Source organism: Abrus precatorius, unplaced genomic scaffold (genome assembly GCF_003935025.1).
Source record: "Abrus precatorius isolate BTA unplaced genomic scaffold, Abrus_2018 Scaffold9, whole genome shotgun sequence".
Classification (NCBI taxonomy): Eukaryota; Viridiplantae; Streptophyta; class Magnoliopsida; order Fabales; family Fabaceae; genus Abrus; species Abrus precatorius.
In genome coordinates, this window is record NW_020874439.1 from 28,318,762 (window position 1) to 28,338,387 (window position 19,626).

Genomic DNA, 19,626 nt, shown 5'->3' on the forward strand with positions numbered 1-19,626 from the left:
TGAGAAATTCAACCTAATTTAAGGTGTCATATGTCATTTTTGTAAATAAAGTTATTATTTACTTATGAATATGTTTACGGTGAAAAATGACAGTTGTAAACAAATAATCCAAAGATCAATCTGGGGACTGGATTTAGGTCCTCTTTGGGTTCTTTTAAGTGTATTGTTAACGTAACGGTGAAATGGACGCGTAAATTCAGCAATTTAGCAAGAATAGTGAATAATAAATGGGCAGAATTGAACTAAACGTCGATGCTTTTACAAAAATGTAGTAAAAGGAAGCCAACAGTGTACAAAGATACAAGCAACAAGCACTGAAATTAAAGTGCAGAAAGGTAAATGCGGGAATGTAAAGGTGCTGGAATGTAAATACGCTGAAATATAAACATACGACTCTTCACAACGCCGAACAACGGCCACCGTGGGTCTCCTTGTAACTGGTGTCTGGCGCGGTGCAGGGTTTCAGCGTATTAGAGAGTTTAGGTGCGGTGTCTGGGTGCAAAAAGTTGTCCCTCGTGAAATGGTGCTTTGGAGTATTTATAGACATGATGATTACCACCGTTTTCCTCCTTTTGCGGGCACTTCTTAGTAACTGCCTTCAACTGTTGATGCTCACTATCCACGATTGCTTGTGATCGTGCTATTCGTTGGAGCTTCTTTCGTAACCGCTATTGCCCATGATCTTCTTTGCGTAATGGTGAATAATGATAACTGCTGGTAACCGCTTTTGGATTTTTCAAGACTCCTATCTTTCGAGTAATTTTGAGAGAAACCTAGGAGACTCCTTTAATGTTATGGCCTTAGAATAATTTCTTCTTGACTTCTCTTTTCGAGCCATTCTGAAGTTTTAAGAGTCTGTCTTGGTCTTGTGGACTTAGAACATTTTCTTTGCTCATTTCTGTTTTTCGAGCAATTCTGGAGGGACTCTGGAGCTCGACCAGATTTGTGGACTTAGAATATTTTCTGACCACTTCTTATTTTTCGAGCAATTCTGGAGGAAATCTGGAACTCAGCCAAGTTTGTGGACTTAGAATATTTTCTTACCACTTTCTGCTTTTCGAGCAGTTTTGGGTGTCAGGAACTTGAAAACTCCTCAAAACTCCTCGAAAAACCATCAGTTTTGTGGACTTGAAATATTTTCTTTGCCAGTTTTATTTTTCGAGTAGTTTTGGATGTCAGTGACTTAAAAACTCCTCAAAACTTCTCGAAAAAACCTTTAGTTTTGTGGTCTTAGAATATTTTCTTGTCTTTCAAGCAGTTTAGAGAAAAATCAACAATGTGACAAAAATCTTCTAAAATAGCTCGAAATGTGTTCCTTTTAATTAAAACCAAAGATCTTCCAATATTATCTTATGTTCAGGTTTATCTTTGGTTCCTTCTTGACCCTCAAAACTTGTTGAAATATAGTTTCCTTCAAGATGATTTTTAACTTAGAAAATTTTTCTTATCTCAAACAGAATAATAGTGCTTTATAATTGAAAATATTCTATTACATATAGGCCAACTTCAAATCAAGTGTACAAATCATTCTAAAAAATTAGAGTCTTAATAATCATGAAAAAAAATTATTGTATAAATTAACCTACGTATAATGAGTTGTTCTTCTATAATACTAATAAATATTATATATAGTAGTTTAGTTGAACTTTCATAGGTTACTTTTTTTATTTAACTTTTTTTTTTCTTTGAGTCATACAAAAAACTTTCTATTTTTTCACGTGAAAAGATTATTTAAAATAATAATTAAAAAAATTATTCTTTAACAATAATACTTAATTAGACTTAAAATTTATATTTTAAATTAGATAAAATTAATTTTAAATAAAAATATATATTTAAAATAATTTTATTCACCATTTTTATATTAAAATACATACAATAATAAAAAAAATCAACTTGCAATTAAATTTCTTGAAGTTGATTGACTTTCTTTTTTAGTAATATTTTTACTAAAGCTTTTTGAGTAATTTTTAAAATATAAAAAAAGAAATAAGAATATAAAATAGAAAATTTTAACATAAAATAATAATTAGATGCTTGTCACGATGTGAGAATATTATATACAATGATTATTATTTATTTTATATTTTAAAGATCAGAAATATTAATATTTTTTAATTAAATCACTAATTTTAATTAGTAAAAAATTTACGCGCAAAAAAAATATCAAACTTTCCTAAATTATGAAAGGTAAAATCTACTAAACAATTAATATGATAAAAAATAAATTATAAAAAAAATTAAGAATTTATTTATTTTTAAAAATACCAAGGGTGATCTCACAAAAAGTACAGACGTTAGAGAGACGGTGTCGTTTGAATCCCTAACCGTTTTGGTCCGTTTCAACCATCCATGCCATCCTACCCTCTTTCTCGATAGGCTCGTCAGTAACTGCGATGGGCCATCAACAGCCCAAATCCACCACCGCAGCGCCACCGTTACTCCGCCGTATCCACAGTATCGACAACACAATCTCCCTCTACATCCACACCCTCACAAGCCCCATCGCTCCAAGAACCCTCCTCCGCCTCCTAGAACTCTTCGCCGACTTCCGCTTCTTCTTCCCCGTCACTCTCTCACTCTTCTTCGCCACACCCTCTTCCTCTCCCCTTCGCTTCCACCTCCTTCTCTCCCTCCTCCTTTGCTCTCTCCTTGATCTCGTCTTCATTGGTCTAATAAAATTCCTCGTTCGCCGATCTCGCCCTTCCTACTCCTCTCACGCCGAATACAACGCCGTAGTTCCCGTCGATAAATTCTCCTTCCCTAGCGGTCACTCCTCTAGGGTTTGCTTTGTTGCCTCTATCGTTTCCCTTTCCCGCCCTTGGATCCTCGCCGATCTCGACCGTCCACGTGTCATCCATCGCTGGATCGCGGGAAATGAAGTTTTGGCCGTTGACGTCCTCATCGCGGTTGTTTGGTCTTGGGCCATAACCACCGTAATTTCTAGGGTTGCTCTCGGGCGGCATTACGTTCTCGATGTCTTCTTTGGATCGTGCTTCGGTGTCCTCGAAGCTCTCTTCACCTTACGCTTTCTCCAATTCCAAGTGTTTGTTTGAGGTAAGAGAATTGGCATTGTTGGGGTTGGATAGTGGTATCATGTGATGTTCAAAATACGCACCGTGATATGTTAATATTCAGTTTGTGTTGCTATTCAACGTCACTGTACTAGCTGATGATTAATTTTTTTATTACAGTCTAACGAGATGAACTAGATGATAATGTTAAGTGCGTGTGTTTGAAACCTGTAATTAAATTATGGAGAGGAGTTAGTCTTTTAATGTAGTTCTGAAAGAATTTGCAAGCAGGGGACACATTGAGAGAGTGAGTGCTTTAGTATGACTTCTGCCAATGGCGCAGGGGAAGCTATGGTTTTTCTCAAGTTATAGAAATCTTTTATAAAATTAGTTTATATGAGAGTAAATCGCCCAAATTCAAAAGGTGAATGATTAAAAGACACACTGCAATGACATGGTAAAACTGAAAGCGGCAGATGAAGGAAATGCCATTACTGGAGATGAAATAGAATGATTGAATCATGTATATGTTGAAGGGAAGTTAAAAATTGGGTGCATAGGTTGAGCGTCCTGCTACTTGGTGCTTGTTTGGAATAGCTTAGGTTGTGTGAAATATTTGCTTATTTTTTCAGAAGCTCTCTCATGAAACTGACAAAAATAAGTAGCCATTTCTTCAAATAAGCTGAACCAAACCCGCATTTTAACTTTGAGCTGATTGAAATTAAACTGTTTTAGACCTTTTCTTGTTTGAAGCGAAAGTATATTCCCTGGAGAGTGTCATAATGATTTTGTTAACGAGTTTGGGAATTTTTTTTTAGGATTTTCATATTCCTCAACATAATTTTTATTTATTCATGGTCCCTCAAATTTAATTTTGTCAAAATCAGCCAATAGTTTTCACTAGTTTTTAACATTTATTCTGCCCTCCTCGAGAATTTAGTTCAAGTGCCACTGCTGATACAACCAAAGTCAGTGTGCCCTCCCCTCCGCCCACCCTTCCCTGCTAAGGACCGATTCGGATAACACAAGAAATACTTTGCTAAAGTGATTCGCTACCAAGCCATATTAAGTATGGCTGGAGTTGAGAAATTCTCTCATGAAATTTGATTATCGAAAAACTTGTCAGTAGGGTGTCCAAAAAAATGGAATGGAGAAACTATGAATGCACAGTTTTTTAATTTTGTATGCAATAAACAAATAATTCATTACAGGGATGCCATTACTGATTAATCTGTTGATAAACTTTTCGTACCTTGTTTCAACCAAAAAATAAAAGGTTTATCTTTAAGAATCTTTCCTTGCATATTAATCCAGTTTTGCTTTTATTTATCTCTTGTTCTTATTAAATTTTTTTCACGCTTTATGATCTAGACTCTGGACTGTGGTAATCCTTGTAGAGACTCTTACAAATGCCTTTTGATTTAAATGGTAAGAAACTCGAGTTCCCTTAACAAAGGTCTCTGACTCTCTGGTTTGAGTATTGTTAATGGAGAAATAAATATTGGGAGAATTTTGCATCCTGAAGTGGGTCCACTTGACTCTGATTAGTTGAGGTTCAGTGTGAATTCCAGATATTGAGGGTCTAGGACTTTTTTGAACTCCTCGTTAACGGAAATGACTTAGCCAAAGAAAAATGAAAGGAAAACAAATGACGCAGGGAAAAGTACTGTATTACTATTATTGTCTTTATCAAGTACAGTGTGGCCCTTGCTCCAGTTACGAGGCTGCAAAGATAAGAGAGAATCGTAGAGTATCTTGGGGTGGAGTCCGAAACATTAAGTGATGGTGTGAATTCAGATGAAACGTTATAATGCATGCTAATGGATTACTAAATGACCAAGCATTCATCTTTCTCAAAGAGTGAAAATAACATAAGAAGAATTTTGATAAAATTTATTTTTAATTGAAGATAGACATTATTCATGATCACAACATTTCAGTCTAGCATATATGATTTTGGGGTAATGGTTGGGAAAGTTCCTGTTCGTTTAAGCATGAGGTTCTTGGGGAAGCTAGTTGACTAAATTCTCAAAATGCTAGAAGTTTCCTTTAGATTTGTTTTTGTTGATTATCTTGCTAGAATAGCGGCCTGTGAAACAGGTTTAACATTGACCACTATGAAGGTTACCTTTACCTTTTCTTCCACTTTTCACTGTGAGAGTTTGTCCTTTCTTGCAACCATTTACTCTATCTCTCCTGTTGATACTAAAATGTACGCACTTAAAAAGATATGACTAATTTCAACTTTGGAAGCATTTGACTCGATGTAACATACATACTGAATATCCATTAGATGATGGACAATGATGCAGAATCTGATGGCTGTCCGCTTTTTTCCTTCTAACTCTTTAGGTTTTCATGGAGTGCATTGTACTGATGCTACCCGAGAGGATGGAATCTTTAGATCCTCATTGGCATCTTGATCCTCACAGTAACAGACAATTTTGGAGACCTTTACGACTACATCTTGCAAATACTGCTTGGTCTCAACCCTTGTTCAATTGTTAAAATTGCGTTGCAGCTGCAATGCTGTCAGTAATTTATTCCTCGCATTTAACTATCTGTCTCTCTCTCTTACTCCCCCCTACACATATAAATAATAAATGTAGACATGTGATATAGCATCCATGGTACAGCAGATCTGGATATCATTTATTTGCAGCTTTTTGTCTTATGGTTCTATTCAAAACTATAGCATGTATGATTTACATTGAGTTCTTTATGCGGTGTGCAAATTTGCTACTGCTGTCAGATGTTTCTAATTTTTGCAGAGGTACTAGTGAAAGACAATTTGTTCTGTATTCGCCCGCAGACTTGAAAATCTGAAATGCGTTGTCATTTCTGACAATTGCTGCAAGAATCTGGAGTTGGTTTAAGTATAGTCAGCCTATCTCCGATACCTACTTTGTTCTTTCAGGTGGTTTGAACATTAGTGTCTGAATTCTGGTAGTATTCATCAGGAAAACATTACATTATGATAATTACAAGTAAGCATATGCTAATGGGCATTCCGTAATCTGTTATGTTTGAGCAAAAGAAGGTTTTTCTTTTAGGATTTGGTTAAAAGGAACCGTATTTTGTCTGATGTGTCTGTTGCCGACCGTAAACTGAAATTTAGACTATCATCAATTGATGGATAAAAAGTTGTTAGGTCAGTTGCTTCTTTTGCATGTGCCTTCTTACCGCGTGCGTTACTTTATGTGATAAGATGTTTTTGATTGACTGATTGATTGCTCTTTGCTTTCCTTTCAATTTTGGAAAAAAGTTCATAAACTTACCAAATCAGCGCAGACGGTGGTTGTTATGTTGTGCTGGCAGCTTCATTGCCATAGTTAGGATGTGGTTATGTGGAGCACACCAAAAGTCGAGTGTATCAGGTCGCTTTTGGTTTAATTGACTTGACAGGTGGGGCTGATTACTATTAAATCCAAGTGAATTTTAAGCACCTCAATTTAGAGGGGCATTCATCCTCTTTCATATTAGTCCGCGGAACATTGACAATTTCTCTCTCTTTTCATGTCTGTTTCTTCGTTCATTTGCTGACAAATTATTTCATTCACATTAAAGTTCTGCGTTGATAACCATGGATTAAGAAGAGAAATCATTATCAACTTGGGTACTGCTCAAACAGGTTATTGGTGGTATCCACTTGAACTTGAGGGACCTACAATGTACCTGGAGCACTGCATGTCTGTTATTTTGCCAAGTGAATACTTACTGCTCATGATTTGTCGTGATGATAAGAAAGAAAATAGAAAAGAAAAATATGAGGCAAATAATGCATTTTCTTTTGTTTGATTGAGAAGAGAAAATAAAGAGGAAAAAATGTCTTTTAGAAATTAATTCAATTCAATTCAAATATTTTTGTTTTCTCTTTCCTCAGGATTGGAGTGACTGGAAATTTAAATTTCGTGGGACACCTGCCTCCCTGCTTTTGATATTTTCCTTGCTTGATCGTTTTCTTAATAACTGGCGCTCTGAAGAAATTCAATTTTTACAACTGTTTCTTGTGTGCGTACGCGGGATAATAATAATGCTATTTTCGCTTAAAATATAAATAACAAATACGGTCAAGTTAACTACGTAAAATCAACGCATTGTCATTTAACTATATATACGTGTATACACTTTAACCCGTCTTGATAAAATCAATAAGAATAGGAAAATATAAATTGAATAGGCTGATGAATTTACAGTTACTGATTTAACACCCGTTTTTATTTAATTACACCTATGCTTTGAAATTCTGACAGTCGGTGTTTTTATTAATACACTTTTCAGATTCTGATTACTGTTTGTTTTTAATGAGTTTATGAGCCTATGGGTGATCGTCGCTGGTCAAACATTGTGTATTGAATTTTATGATTGAGCAGCGAGCAATGCTAGGGTGTGTACATCTTTGTCAGCGTCGGTGTCTTCGAGAATCGAGGTTGCATCAAGGAAGCAACCCTGAAACCCCAGTTCTTAGAAAACGGGCATTGTCGAACAGGGTGAAGCCCCGTATGTAACCAAATATAGAGTTGACACGGCCTTAGGCTTGGCATGAATAGTCATAGTGTGGTGGCTGTCGCATTCATTCGTACAGCACCTATTTGGGTCTCTGTGTTAACTTTAGACCATGCACAATTAAGCTTCTCAAATATAGTGTTGGACCAGTCACTGAGGATGACCACGTTTAAAGTTGTTACTACAACGATAAGCTGTGAAACCTGCTACATGCATGCATGATGAATGATGATGGGCAATGATGAACACAGCTCATGGGCAGTCTAGTCAGTCAGCTTGCTGTGAGAAGGTCATGTGAGGCTATTGCCTGCATCGTACGATTTATTTTGGGATGTTGTGAGCATTTGGCTGTTGAAACATTAAAACGATTTTTGGACTCATGTTCATGCATGACCCCTACTCTGGAGATCTCGTGTACCTCGTTTCAAAAAGCTAAGAGAGGACCACTCATCCAAATTGGATATTGGATGCAGAGACTGCTGGTCTTTACATGTCTTTCTATATTTGCCATCTATCCAATTTTATCACACTGCTACAAACTGAAGATCTGGGCAGAGGGATTCAGGGGAGAAAGGTTACTGACACCATGTGGAAATCAAAAACGGTGGAAGCGTTTCATGACATGAAGACATTATGCATCATTTGAAGCCTGTCTCCCCTTACCCCACTGGCTATCATATCTGATCTTCAGCCCTGGGGCTCCTTTTTTTCTTTTTCCTTTTAATGATTGTTCGAAATCATATTTGGGTTCAAAATTTTTGGTTCCATGTACCCATAAGTTTCTCCAAATTATTCACATAGATTTTTCTTTCATCTAATAATATGCCGAACTGATGTGAGCTGATGTAGAAGAAGTCATTGACTTTGTTTATCGTTTATTATTATGGTAATGAGAAAAACTATTGCCGAGGCTGAAAGGAGGGGAACAGAAGTAACGCGTGACTCTTGGTCTCTTTCTACTCTCAACTCAAGCTTTGTCTTCTATGTTTGAAGGGAAAGGAAAGAAAGGATAAGACAGTAAAGAAAGTAAAAGATAGGAAGGGGAGGAGTAGAAGAATGGTATATTTATCATCTTGTTTGATATCAGAAAAGGAGACTTTTTTCCTTTCTTGATTGGTTTCATATATATATATATAATGAAAATGCATGTAAATATACAAGTCTGTGTTTGAAAATACTTTTTAACCTATAAACATAAATTTAACCAAAAAGTTACAACTAATAATATTGAATAAATATAGATTCATTCCTATTCTAATGTTATAAACACGCTATAAAAAATTCACAAAAGTCAATTATATTTTCATTTCCTTATAAAAGGAGGAGAATAGTTAAGATAGCATGAGCTTGAAGATTTCATCGCACGAAATAATATCTTTTCCTTTGCTAATTTGCTGTCATCCCGTTTTTGTTTTCCCTTTTCTTTTCATCCTAAAAATGCATACCAAGCAAAGAATCAAAGAAGGGAGAGAGAGGGTGAGGTAAGGCTCCCCTATAAATGGCTGGCAAAGTACAGATTTACTGGATGCTGCACGAGATTGATACTTTACTTTCCACTTAAATTCGGAGATCATCAGTTTAATTATGGTTCATATATTATTCCTTTTTGAGTGTTTTCTTGATGATTGTACTGCATATATTATTGTTTATTATTTGCCAGTACTGTTTATTTAGTACATTTGGCTATTTGCTTGCTGGGAAACTTGATAAATTAATCAACTTTTTGAAAAGGGAAAAGGATGGCCCCAACGACCACTGCACAAATTTGTCCCTAGGTAGCTAGCTACATTGTGGGCAAGGCTATATGTCTCTTGCACAGAACGGCCATTATAAAAGGCCACATGCAAAAATGTACCACCGACCCCTCCTTGTATGATACAACTTGCCAAATACACGGACACAACAGCAATCATAAATTCCCCCATGCACTCACGCAATGCAACCATTTCGAAGAGCTCATATTTGCATGCACCCCACTTCAATTATATTTGTGTTGCAAAATGGGTAAACGTAATCACCATATTATACCTTAATTTCTTTCATTCACACTAGAATTCAAATGAATTGAACCAAATTGTTGTTGTGACTTCAACAAGGTTGGCCCCATATGACCACGAAGCATATTATATAAATTGGATTCGGTGGTAGTTTATAATATATATCTAGATTCAAATTAAGAGGGGTAGCGAGTGATGTACCTCTATTTGGATGAAAATAAGATTTCTTTTCCTCGAAAGAATATTAGAAGTATGGGCAAAGGCACATGCCATGCTGGCAAAATTTAAGTTTGATGAAATGATACACAAAATTTTGAAATGATAGTGGGGAAGCAAAGAAATGTTGCTCCATTCATAGAAGACATGAGGAGCTGTGGGAGGGGCCAACCGGTTGTTACTACTTGTTAGTGCTTCAATGAGTTGTTTCCCAACTGCAAGAGTTTGGTGACTGATCTGAATCTTCCCATGGAGGGGAAGTTGTTTATTGTGCTATAGTACGTACTTTTATAAACATGGATTTGATGGTTGGTTGTTGGTTTCTTTGGTAACCCCTGCCTCCTTTGTCTTAATATAATTCATTAATATGACGTTTCTTCCACAAAGCTAAAAACATTTTGTGAACATAGACAATGAGTTAGGGGAAGGGAACCCTCGATACTTGAGAGAGAAAAAGAAAAAAAGTAAAATGAAAGGTAGGAATTAAATCTATGTCAAGTGTGTGAAATTCATTATATATACGTATGCATCTATATTCTATAGGCTACTCATGGGTTTGGGGGCCATCCTGCACGTACTGAATTTTTAATATGCCCCACCTCACCTTTCGAAAATCTTTCCAAATGGGTATCAAATCTTTGAAATTCTTCTTGCAGTTAATTAAGAAGCTACATTACTTCATATATACCAAAGCTTTATACTGATTTTTTATTTGCAACTAATTTCATTTTAATTCACTGTGCAGATCTGTTTCACCACTCCAAAATCATTATTTTTAATTTAGTCATTATCAGCATTAGGTGCTAGGAGGGTAGAGAGTGAAAAGGACATATGTTTAAATTACAAGCAAGAATATTAACGTTTGAATCTTTCAGAGGGACACAAAGACTATGCAGAATGGATAGGTGGATCACGGCGATCAAGTTAGCTGCTGGTGTACTTTTATATATCTATGGCACACACATTAGCTGATAAAATTATTTTAATAATTTTGATTAACAAATATCACAAAGAAATCAATAGTCATTTAACATTCATCATCTCCTTAGGTCATCTATTTTATCTATTACTTTTTTCTTCTTCTTATCTCTCTCCGTAGGTTTACAGTAAAGGAGATGTCTATATATGAAACTTTCTTTTAAAATTTTAATATGGTGATGACTGAAATAAATTTGGACCCCATAAATAGTTAAAATTAAAGATTATTTTAAAGTATACAAATTTAAAAAATAAAAATAAAAATATATATATATATATACACAAACACACAACTTTTATTTAATCTTAATTATTTATAACATTTAAGGTATATTTATTTTTTTACTCTCATATAAAAAATTAATTTTGTTTAATACCTCTCATCAACTTTGAAGATTTATATATTTTTCTTTTTTTTTCACAATTTTTTTTAAATATTTCTAAAATTAAAAGAGATAAAAACGCTGGCCTAATCTCCCCCTCCCTCTCCCTCTCTCTCTCTCTATATATATATACTGGATCGATGCATCAGATACTGCTAGCATCATTTGCTCCCCAGCATATGAAGCATAAAGCTCTCAGTCATTATGTACAAAATAATAATAAAATCTGAGGATTACACCATCCCATATAACTTGGAAATGATGCTCCCACATACTGCTGCTTCCTACTACACATACAAAAGCTTATTCGAATATTCATGGATTTGGCAAACAGCAAACAAATAAGACACCCGTCCCTAAACTACATAAATAAAAGGACGTCATATGCAATCCAACTCAAGAACAGTAAAACTATGCATAAAACTTTTAAGATTCTCATGTTTAGTATAATATTTCAAATATCTTAACATCTGTGCTTCTGTAATTGCATGTAGAAATATTCGACGTATAACTTTATTTTTTAAAAACACACTCTTAATTTTGCACATATAATTAAGGAAAAGTAACACATGCTAAAAATATACATGTGAGAATATTTAAATTAGTTAGGCCATCGTTTAATAATAATTAAAAAATAAAATTAATAATTTTTAAAATATAGGAGTTAAAATTAAAAGTAATTATTTTATAAAGATCAAAATTAATATTTTTTAAAGACTGAAAATATGTTTAAACCTATAAATAATAACTAATTATATTTATATTAACTTATTATATCACATTTTATAATTTTTTAATACTAAAAACTAAACATTAATTGTGAACAATAACGTACTAATTAATAATTGAAAAATATTTATAACACAAATTTTTATATAATTTTAAATTAAAAATTGTGGTCTATATGCAAAAAAAAAATTGTTTTATTTTTTTACATGAATTTTTTTTTAATATTTTTGTTATTATCTAAAAAGTTTTATTAATTGATCTTCATCATTTACCAACATTATATTTTTTAAATTTAAGAATTAATACAAAAATGTTTATCAGATGTGTAAGAAATAAATTATGGATATTTATGTAAAGACTAAGCGTTTGTTTGTCTTTCTTTTAAAACTCCATTGCCTTGGGCACCTAAAAATTTTAGCTTTGATACATGCGTTTTCATGTTAAAAGTTAAAACTATTGTGTCAGGTATTCAATTAAGCCTAAAAACGAAGTATCATTTTTTAATAAAAATTAAAACGTAAAATATTGTTAAGTAACTAAATAAGGAGCGAATTTAATCATAATGTTGTCAAATAATAGAGACTAATTCATACTTTTTTATGTACAAACTAAGATATAAAAATTATTGTTATGAATTAAAATAAAATATAATATCAGATGAAACAAAGAAATTTTTAATTTAACCTGTATATAACTTATCTTTTAATTAGAGAAAAAAAAATGATCTTGAAAGGATACAGTATCACATACACTGATACCACATTCAACATCTTAACTAAAAATAGTGAACATATCAGATGTCTAGACATAATACTCAACTCACTTTCAAAACAAATAAATAATAAAGTCACGATCACATGCATCAAACCAAAAATATTTTATTGTACTGAAAAAATAAATATTCTATAAAATCTAAAGATGCAAGGAAGCCCGCGCACTAAACTTTCAAATATTATATTCTGCAAAATTGATGCTTTAAATTTGTTGGTGGAAAAAATGTACTGATGTTAATTTTAACGATATCTTACTTTAAAAAAAATTAACTAATATCTTAAACATGTACTATTAACTTAATTTTAAATAATTTTTATAATTTAACAATTTTAATCAATATCAAATAGTAAAATTATTTTTTTATTTATTTTTCGAACAATAAATTATTGCCTTAAATATGTTTGTAGTCTTGATATTTTTATGAGATTTTTATTTTTAAAAATATTTTTAAAATTTTAATACTTTTTATTTGTAATAAAAAGGAGTCTTAGTAAAAAAAAAAAGTATCATTTGTATATATCATGTCATTGAAAAAAAGTTAAATTTAAAAAACAAAGAATAAAAACTAAATTTTTAAAAATTCAAATTTATAATAATATAAGAACTAAAAAAAAAAAAAGATTTAACCCGTGTCATTTTACATCACAATCATGATTTGCTGTCATAAGACCAACCTATGGCTGGAACGACAGTTTGTAATGCATAACAGCCGAGTACCGAAGACTTTTGCACAGAAACCCCTTGGGATCATGCCATCTATTTCTCCTCTCTGTGAAATCAATTCAAGCTGGACATTTGTCATACACATCTAGAGATCAAAAGAACACGACAAATGAAGAAAAGAAGTTGAAAATGAAAGAAGAATATACCTTCCTAAACATATCCTACACAATGTTTATTCTTAATACCTATTTTTGAACACAACCTATCCCTTTACTGTTGGCACCCAAGAAGCAGTAACTATTTGGATCTACTTTCTCATTCCATCACTACACCATTTTTATTTGATAAGAATTAGATTAGATAAGATAGAGTTACATCTTTTTCTTCAAATATCTTCTTCGCTTGATATGATATGGTTTGTCTAAAATGTCACATTTGATGTAATTCAATGTTGGTCAAATAATTAAAGTGAAAGGTGAATGAAATTTACGGGTCGTAAAATTCTTTTTGTTTGAAAAATTATGCATTAACGGTTAATAAAGTTGAGGAGATATTTTAATTTTTATGGTGACATCACATCTTAATTAATCCTTATGTCAAGGCGTTCTCTACTCCTTTAGACACATGAACATGTGGGATCCTGGATCCCCAATCCCCAATCCTCTTAAAAACACTTTTCCAAGGTTGATAACAAAAATAAATAAGCAAAAAACAAACTAAAAAAGGGGGGGGGGGGGGGGGTGTTAGCTTAGCGCCAAATCAGTATCATATGAAATCGTATAAAATAAAAACAAACAACACTGTTGCCCATATCAATCAGTGCTAAAAGAACGAAGAAAATGACTGATTTACAAGGTCACAAAGCTAAATTAAAGTCTTCCTTATGAGACACTCGTAGCTAACTGGATTTGCCTTTTCGTTTTATAGAGCATCATTATGTAGATATACAGTGCAAAGACTAGACTTTTGATTGGGACTAACTATCTTTGCTTGCTTTGTTTGGAAGTGGGGCCGGACACATGGAATGGAGGGGCCATTAAGCTACCATTAATACAGACACCTGCCTTTGAGATAAGCAGATAATTTTGGTCTCACAAAGATATGGCACTATGATTTTTGGGCAAGTGTTTTTTATTTGATTTGATTTGTTCTCTCCCATTTTGACATTTGAATTTCAATTTCGCACTGGTATTGGTTTTGTCTTTCTCTCATCTCTAACCTTATATAAGTTTTAGATTTAATAATGTGTATCATCATGACCAGTTTATATAAACGATAAATAATTTATTTAAATGAAAAGTATTTTTGTTCCTCGTCACAGTCTACCCAACTTTTTGTTTTTCTTCAACACTTAAACAACACAATAACTCTTCGAATTCTTTCTCAATAAATTTTCATTAGGAGACATTAATTCTTCAAAATATAAGTAATAAATTGTTACATTATTGAGAATTATTTTTTTCTTGTAATAATTACTTTAAAAATATATTTATGGTTTTCAGTGTAAATTACTCAAATTAAACTCTTAACATGACGTGTAAAAACTGGATCATGTATACCCTAGCTCCTTCCCATTTGCAACGGTATGCAAATGCCAAGTTTGGCTACTTAGTGAAATTTGGGGCCGAGTTTTGGGAAAAATTCAGGCCTGAATGAAGAATTTTTGGGCACCCTATAAACTATGAGGTCTAGCTATGGCTGGGAGTTGCTGTTATTTTGCAGTAATAAATTACTAATATTAGTAAGTGGAGCTTCTTTGAGATTTTGTTTGCAAATGTGATTTGAATTGATTGTATACTAGTAGTAGAATATAAATAACGGAACTAATGCAAACCAATCCCAAAACGTAATACTAGCTCTAGCAAGTACAGTTGCGGATTATAAATAAATATCATTAGCATGAGAATCATGGGAACTGGTGATAGTACATTGTTTACAATTGCAATAACATTGCAAGCAAATTCTAAAAACGGAGCAACATAAATTAAGTCTAACGTGGTGCTTATATTGCATAGTGTTTGGATTTATGTTTAGTTTATTTGAACGTAGATCCAATTTGACAGAAAGTGCGTTACACAATTACATAACGTAAATCCGAACATGCAATGCATTAATTACAGCCCCCACTATGCCGTCTTGTAACTGAAAGACGTAAGTAATCTTATCATTTCCATTTTGTAATATCTGCAGGCAGCACGCATGCCTTTCAGCAATTGTACACTTCACTTGAACGAAAAGGCACCATTTTAATTTAGATAGACCACAGATTAAGGGGAGTAAAGATTTTTTCTAATAAAAAGTGTAATACTGTATTATTTTTGTAAATTTAATGTATTTTTATTGGGATTTTTAATAAAATTATTTATTTATTATATTTGAGAAATATTCTAAGAATGCTGGCTTATAAAGACATTTTTAATTACAAAATGTTTAATGTACTACTAAAAATAGACATTTTTAAGTGCTTTAAAAAAAAGAATGTACATAGAAGAATGATAATAATAATAAATATTACACGTGATATTAATTTTGAATGATTCAATTGAATTCTTTTTCGTTTTATTTGGATAAACGTAGCGCTTGGATTTAAGAAGTGATTTCGTGCTTAGCAAAAGGAATAAAGAAGCCTTGGATTTTGAAAAGGCGTTTAAGCCAAGATATGGTTTATAAACTAGAAGAAGAATTTGGGATAGCAAACAAAACATTACATAAGCCAAATTAATTCTCTTATGTTTTAGGTTTATTACCTTTTTTTGGTACATTACTTGATTGTTCATTTTACAGTTAAAATAAATGATTGAGTGTATTGATGAATAAGTTATATTTTTTAATGAAGAAAAAAAGCATTGGAAATATCGTTTGTAAAATTTGTATTCGTCTAGATTCATGTCCTATGAAGAATATCTTTACAATTGGAATGCTATGAGAAATAAATAATAATAATAATAATAAAGTAGCACAATATTATGTGTGGGTAAAAGATGGCACGATGAAACAACTACAGCAAATTTGCTAATTCAATCACTAGTTTTGTAATTATTTGTCATTTTTATCACAAGGTTTTAGTGTGTGTGTGTGTTATAGAAATGATAAATATCACATATTTAGTTGAAATAATATTCAAATTAATAATCTTTTTCCTTGGCAGATTCATATCACATATTCTAAACACTGAAATTAAATATACTTTTAAAAGGGCTTCGAAAATATTAAGAATCGTATCTTGAAATGATTTTTGACCTCATGCATGAAAAGTTATAGAAAAGAATTGCACTAAAACGAAATGAAACAGCTCCCATGTGCGGAGTTTACTTGGATAAGCGTAGAATTAGTGTTTTCCTTTCCACAACGCACACGGCTACGGCAATGCAAAGTCTGAAGGGCCAAAAGGTAGACACCTCGAAGATAGGAAAGTAAGAAAAAAGAAAACCAAAGATTAAGTGGGAAGCGTGGGAAGTGGAAGAACGAGTCACATGTGAAGGTGGGCACAAAAGAAAAGAATCCACAGCACAGACAAAGATTGAGTGTAAAGTAGTTAAATGTCAATCTTAATCTTATGCCAATTCTATATATATATATATATATATGTGCCCATTTTTATTTATAGATAGTAACTATGTTTTATTTGTATTACTGTTGGTTAATTTTATGAGTTGCAGTCATTGACAGAGGCCAGGACTCACCTCACGGGTCACCACCATGCACCAGCTACCATGACCCAATAGTAACCTTACCTGCCTCTCCTGTTCCACTGCTTATCATTTGTGTGCATTACCACGTGCCTAAATCCTTTGTCAATTACAATTTTGTTTTTAGTTTTTCAATATAATATTTTCATTTTATTTGAACTCAAATCTACCATTCACACTAATCTTAAATTCTTTTAATCTTATATTACGTTTTTTTAATATAATAAAACTTATATATGCTATCCTATTTCATTCTAACGCGTTAGTTAAATGGTATCTATATTTCAACTCAATCAAACCATACAATTATTATGAGACACAAAAGTCAAACCAGTGAGTCAACTAAATTTTTTTAATTGAAGTATAAAAACAAAGGTAATAAATCCTGGTTTTGTTACTTTCAAAAGTTAAGTTTAAGTATTTAAATTCAATATTTTTTTATTGAAAAATATTTATTATATTAAAGATATATAAAAATATAATAAAAATTTATGCCATTATTAAAATTTTATTTTTATTAAATATTTAAATTTGATTTTAATAGTAAGTCATAATATCTTAAAATTAATTGAGAATCATTTCAAACTTTTTATGATAATGCATTAGTATTTCCAGTGTTTGTTACCATTCTTGTTAAATAAATAAAATTAACTTTATATAAAACTAAAATAACAAAAATAAATAAATGATTTAATTTTGATGCATTGTCAATATAAAAATTTAACATTATTAATTAATTAGAATATATGATAAATAAATTTTTATATTAATCATTGAAAATTAATTTTTTTTATGATATAACAATCCATAATTGAATAATCATACACTATCAATGTGTTTAAATTAAATTCATTTATTAAATCAACTAAAATTACTCAATTATTAAAGTGAAAGTTTACCTACTTAAATTAAACAACCATTTTAAATATATATAAAATAAAATAAATAATTATTAAACTAAAGAAATAAAATAATTATAAAAAAACATTACCTAAAGAAATTTAATATTTATTTTTTAAGTAATTGAAGATCAAGGCCTCTAATAAAGAAATTTAATATCTAATTTTTTAAGCAATTGAAAACATTACACTCAAATTTGTGTATTTTTTTTAACTTATGATAACATTAATTGTTATCTTATTAGGTATACTTTTATCTTCGCTTACTTTTTGAACATCAGAGAAATATTATTGAAAGAACTGTTACAGTATAAAATGGAAGAAAAAATAATCAATAAACAAAATAGAAGGAATAAAAAATATTAAAAAATAAGAAAAAATTTACTATAACAAAAGATATTAGTTAGGAGTATAGCCGTTTTAACTAGGATTATTTTCTATAAAATATACTTATGATTTAAATAAAATAAAAAATATTAGGTAAGTTTCTTAACACTTTTTGTCATTATATGTATTGAATTGAGAGTGTTTGACTAGAATTATTTTATTTTTTTTTTTATGATGTACTAATTATCAGACGCCATTCAATATAACTTATGTAAAATAAATTGAGTTATATTTTTCATATAATAGCACAAGAGAAATAAAATTTCAAAATCTTATATTTGAGTTTTCTTTTTTTTTTTTAATAGAGTTTTTAGTTCTTAAAAAAAAAAAAAATTTACTTGTTAATATAAGTTTTAAAATTTTTAAAAAAAATTAATTTTCATTTTCAAATTTTAAAATTGAAAAGCAGAATTGCTATTTAAGTGTTTTTGTTCTTATTTTTATTTTTCTTTCTAAAATTAACAAAAGTCTAACTAAAAACAGTTTTATAAAATTATTTTAAAATATAATTTTTAAAAAGTAAAAATCAAAACTAAATCAAACAAATTTTTAAATTTCTACTTTGAGTTTTTGAAAATCTTATAAAACTAAAGTGAAAGAAGATAGAATGCAATTTCTATTATTATTCAGTAAAAAGGAAAAAAGAAGAATCTAACCGATGAAAAGGTAATAAGCAATGTTTAGTAAAATGTGGATTAAAATTGATTTGAATTGGTTTAAAGCGCAAAATTTTGGTCTTGGATGAGGAGTCTAACAAATGGAGACAGATATGAACGCAATGGGCATAGGATAATCATTGTTTGGAGGTATAAATAGCAGTGAAATGAGAATTTTGTAGGAAAAGAAGAAGAAAGCACGCAGGGGGAAAGGAGAACATTGGAAGATGAACTATTCATGATTACGCAGTAAATAGCATTTATAACGCGCCCCAGTCTCTCACTCATCCTCGTCAACTGCCACCCTGTCTCCATTCTCTTTCACACTCCCCCGATATTTTACCGATAATTTCACCCCCCAATCACTCGCGATATCTCCCACCCTCCACCAAAATTACGAAAATCAAAAAGAAAAAAATGAAAGAAAGAAGAATCTGATGAGGAGGTCAAGAAGAAGAACCTCAAACCTCAAACCTCAAACCTCAAACCTCAAACTGCAACTCACTGAAAGCTGGTTCTTCACTTCACTCTTGAAATTGAAAAAGAAACCACTTGATTTAACTTAATTACAATTCTGCCCACACCTTTATTACCACCTGCCTCTGTATCTCTCTCTATATATTATCCACATGACCACATCTCCCCAACAAAGTTTTATTCTTTCACTTACAAACAACAACCAAAACCTCACTCACTCACTCATTCACCTCTTTTTTCTAAAACCAAACCCTTTTA

The 19,626-nt window shown here is 31.6% G+C and overlaps 1 protein-coding gene across 2 annotated transcripts; it reads left to right on the top strand.

Annotated features, from left to right (window-relative positions):
- The first annotated feature begins 2,290 nt into the window (after positions 1 to 2,290).
- Positions 2,291 to 6,767, top strand: LOC113849742 (probable lipid phosphate phosphatase beta). 2 transcript variants are annotated; one of them, XR_003502137.1, is made up of 3 exons: positions 2,328 to 3,057; positions 5,403 to 6,419; positions 6,582 to 6,767. XR_003502137.1 is itself a non-coding variant. In XM_027479867.1 (2 exons), exon 1 carries the CDS (start codon positions 2,397 to 2,399, stop codon positions 3,054 to 3,056), a length of 660 nt encoding a protein of 219 aa, XP_027335668.1. In that variant the 5' UTR covers positions 2,291 to 2,396; the 3' UTR covers position 3,057; positions 5,367 to 6,767. The 2 variants fall into 2 exon arrangements, 1 of the variants encoding a protein (XP_027335668.1); XM_027479867.1 differs by having other exon boundaries at positions 2,291 to 3,057; positions 5,367 to 6,767.
- The last annotated feature ends 12,859 nt before the right edge of the window (positions 6,768 to 19,626 follow it).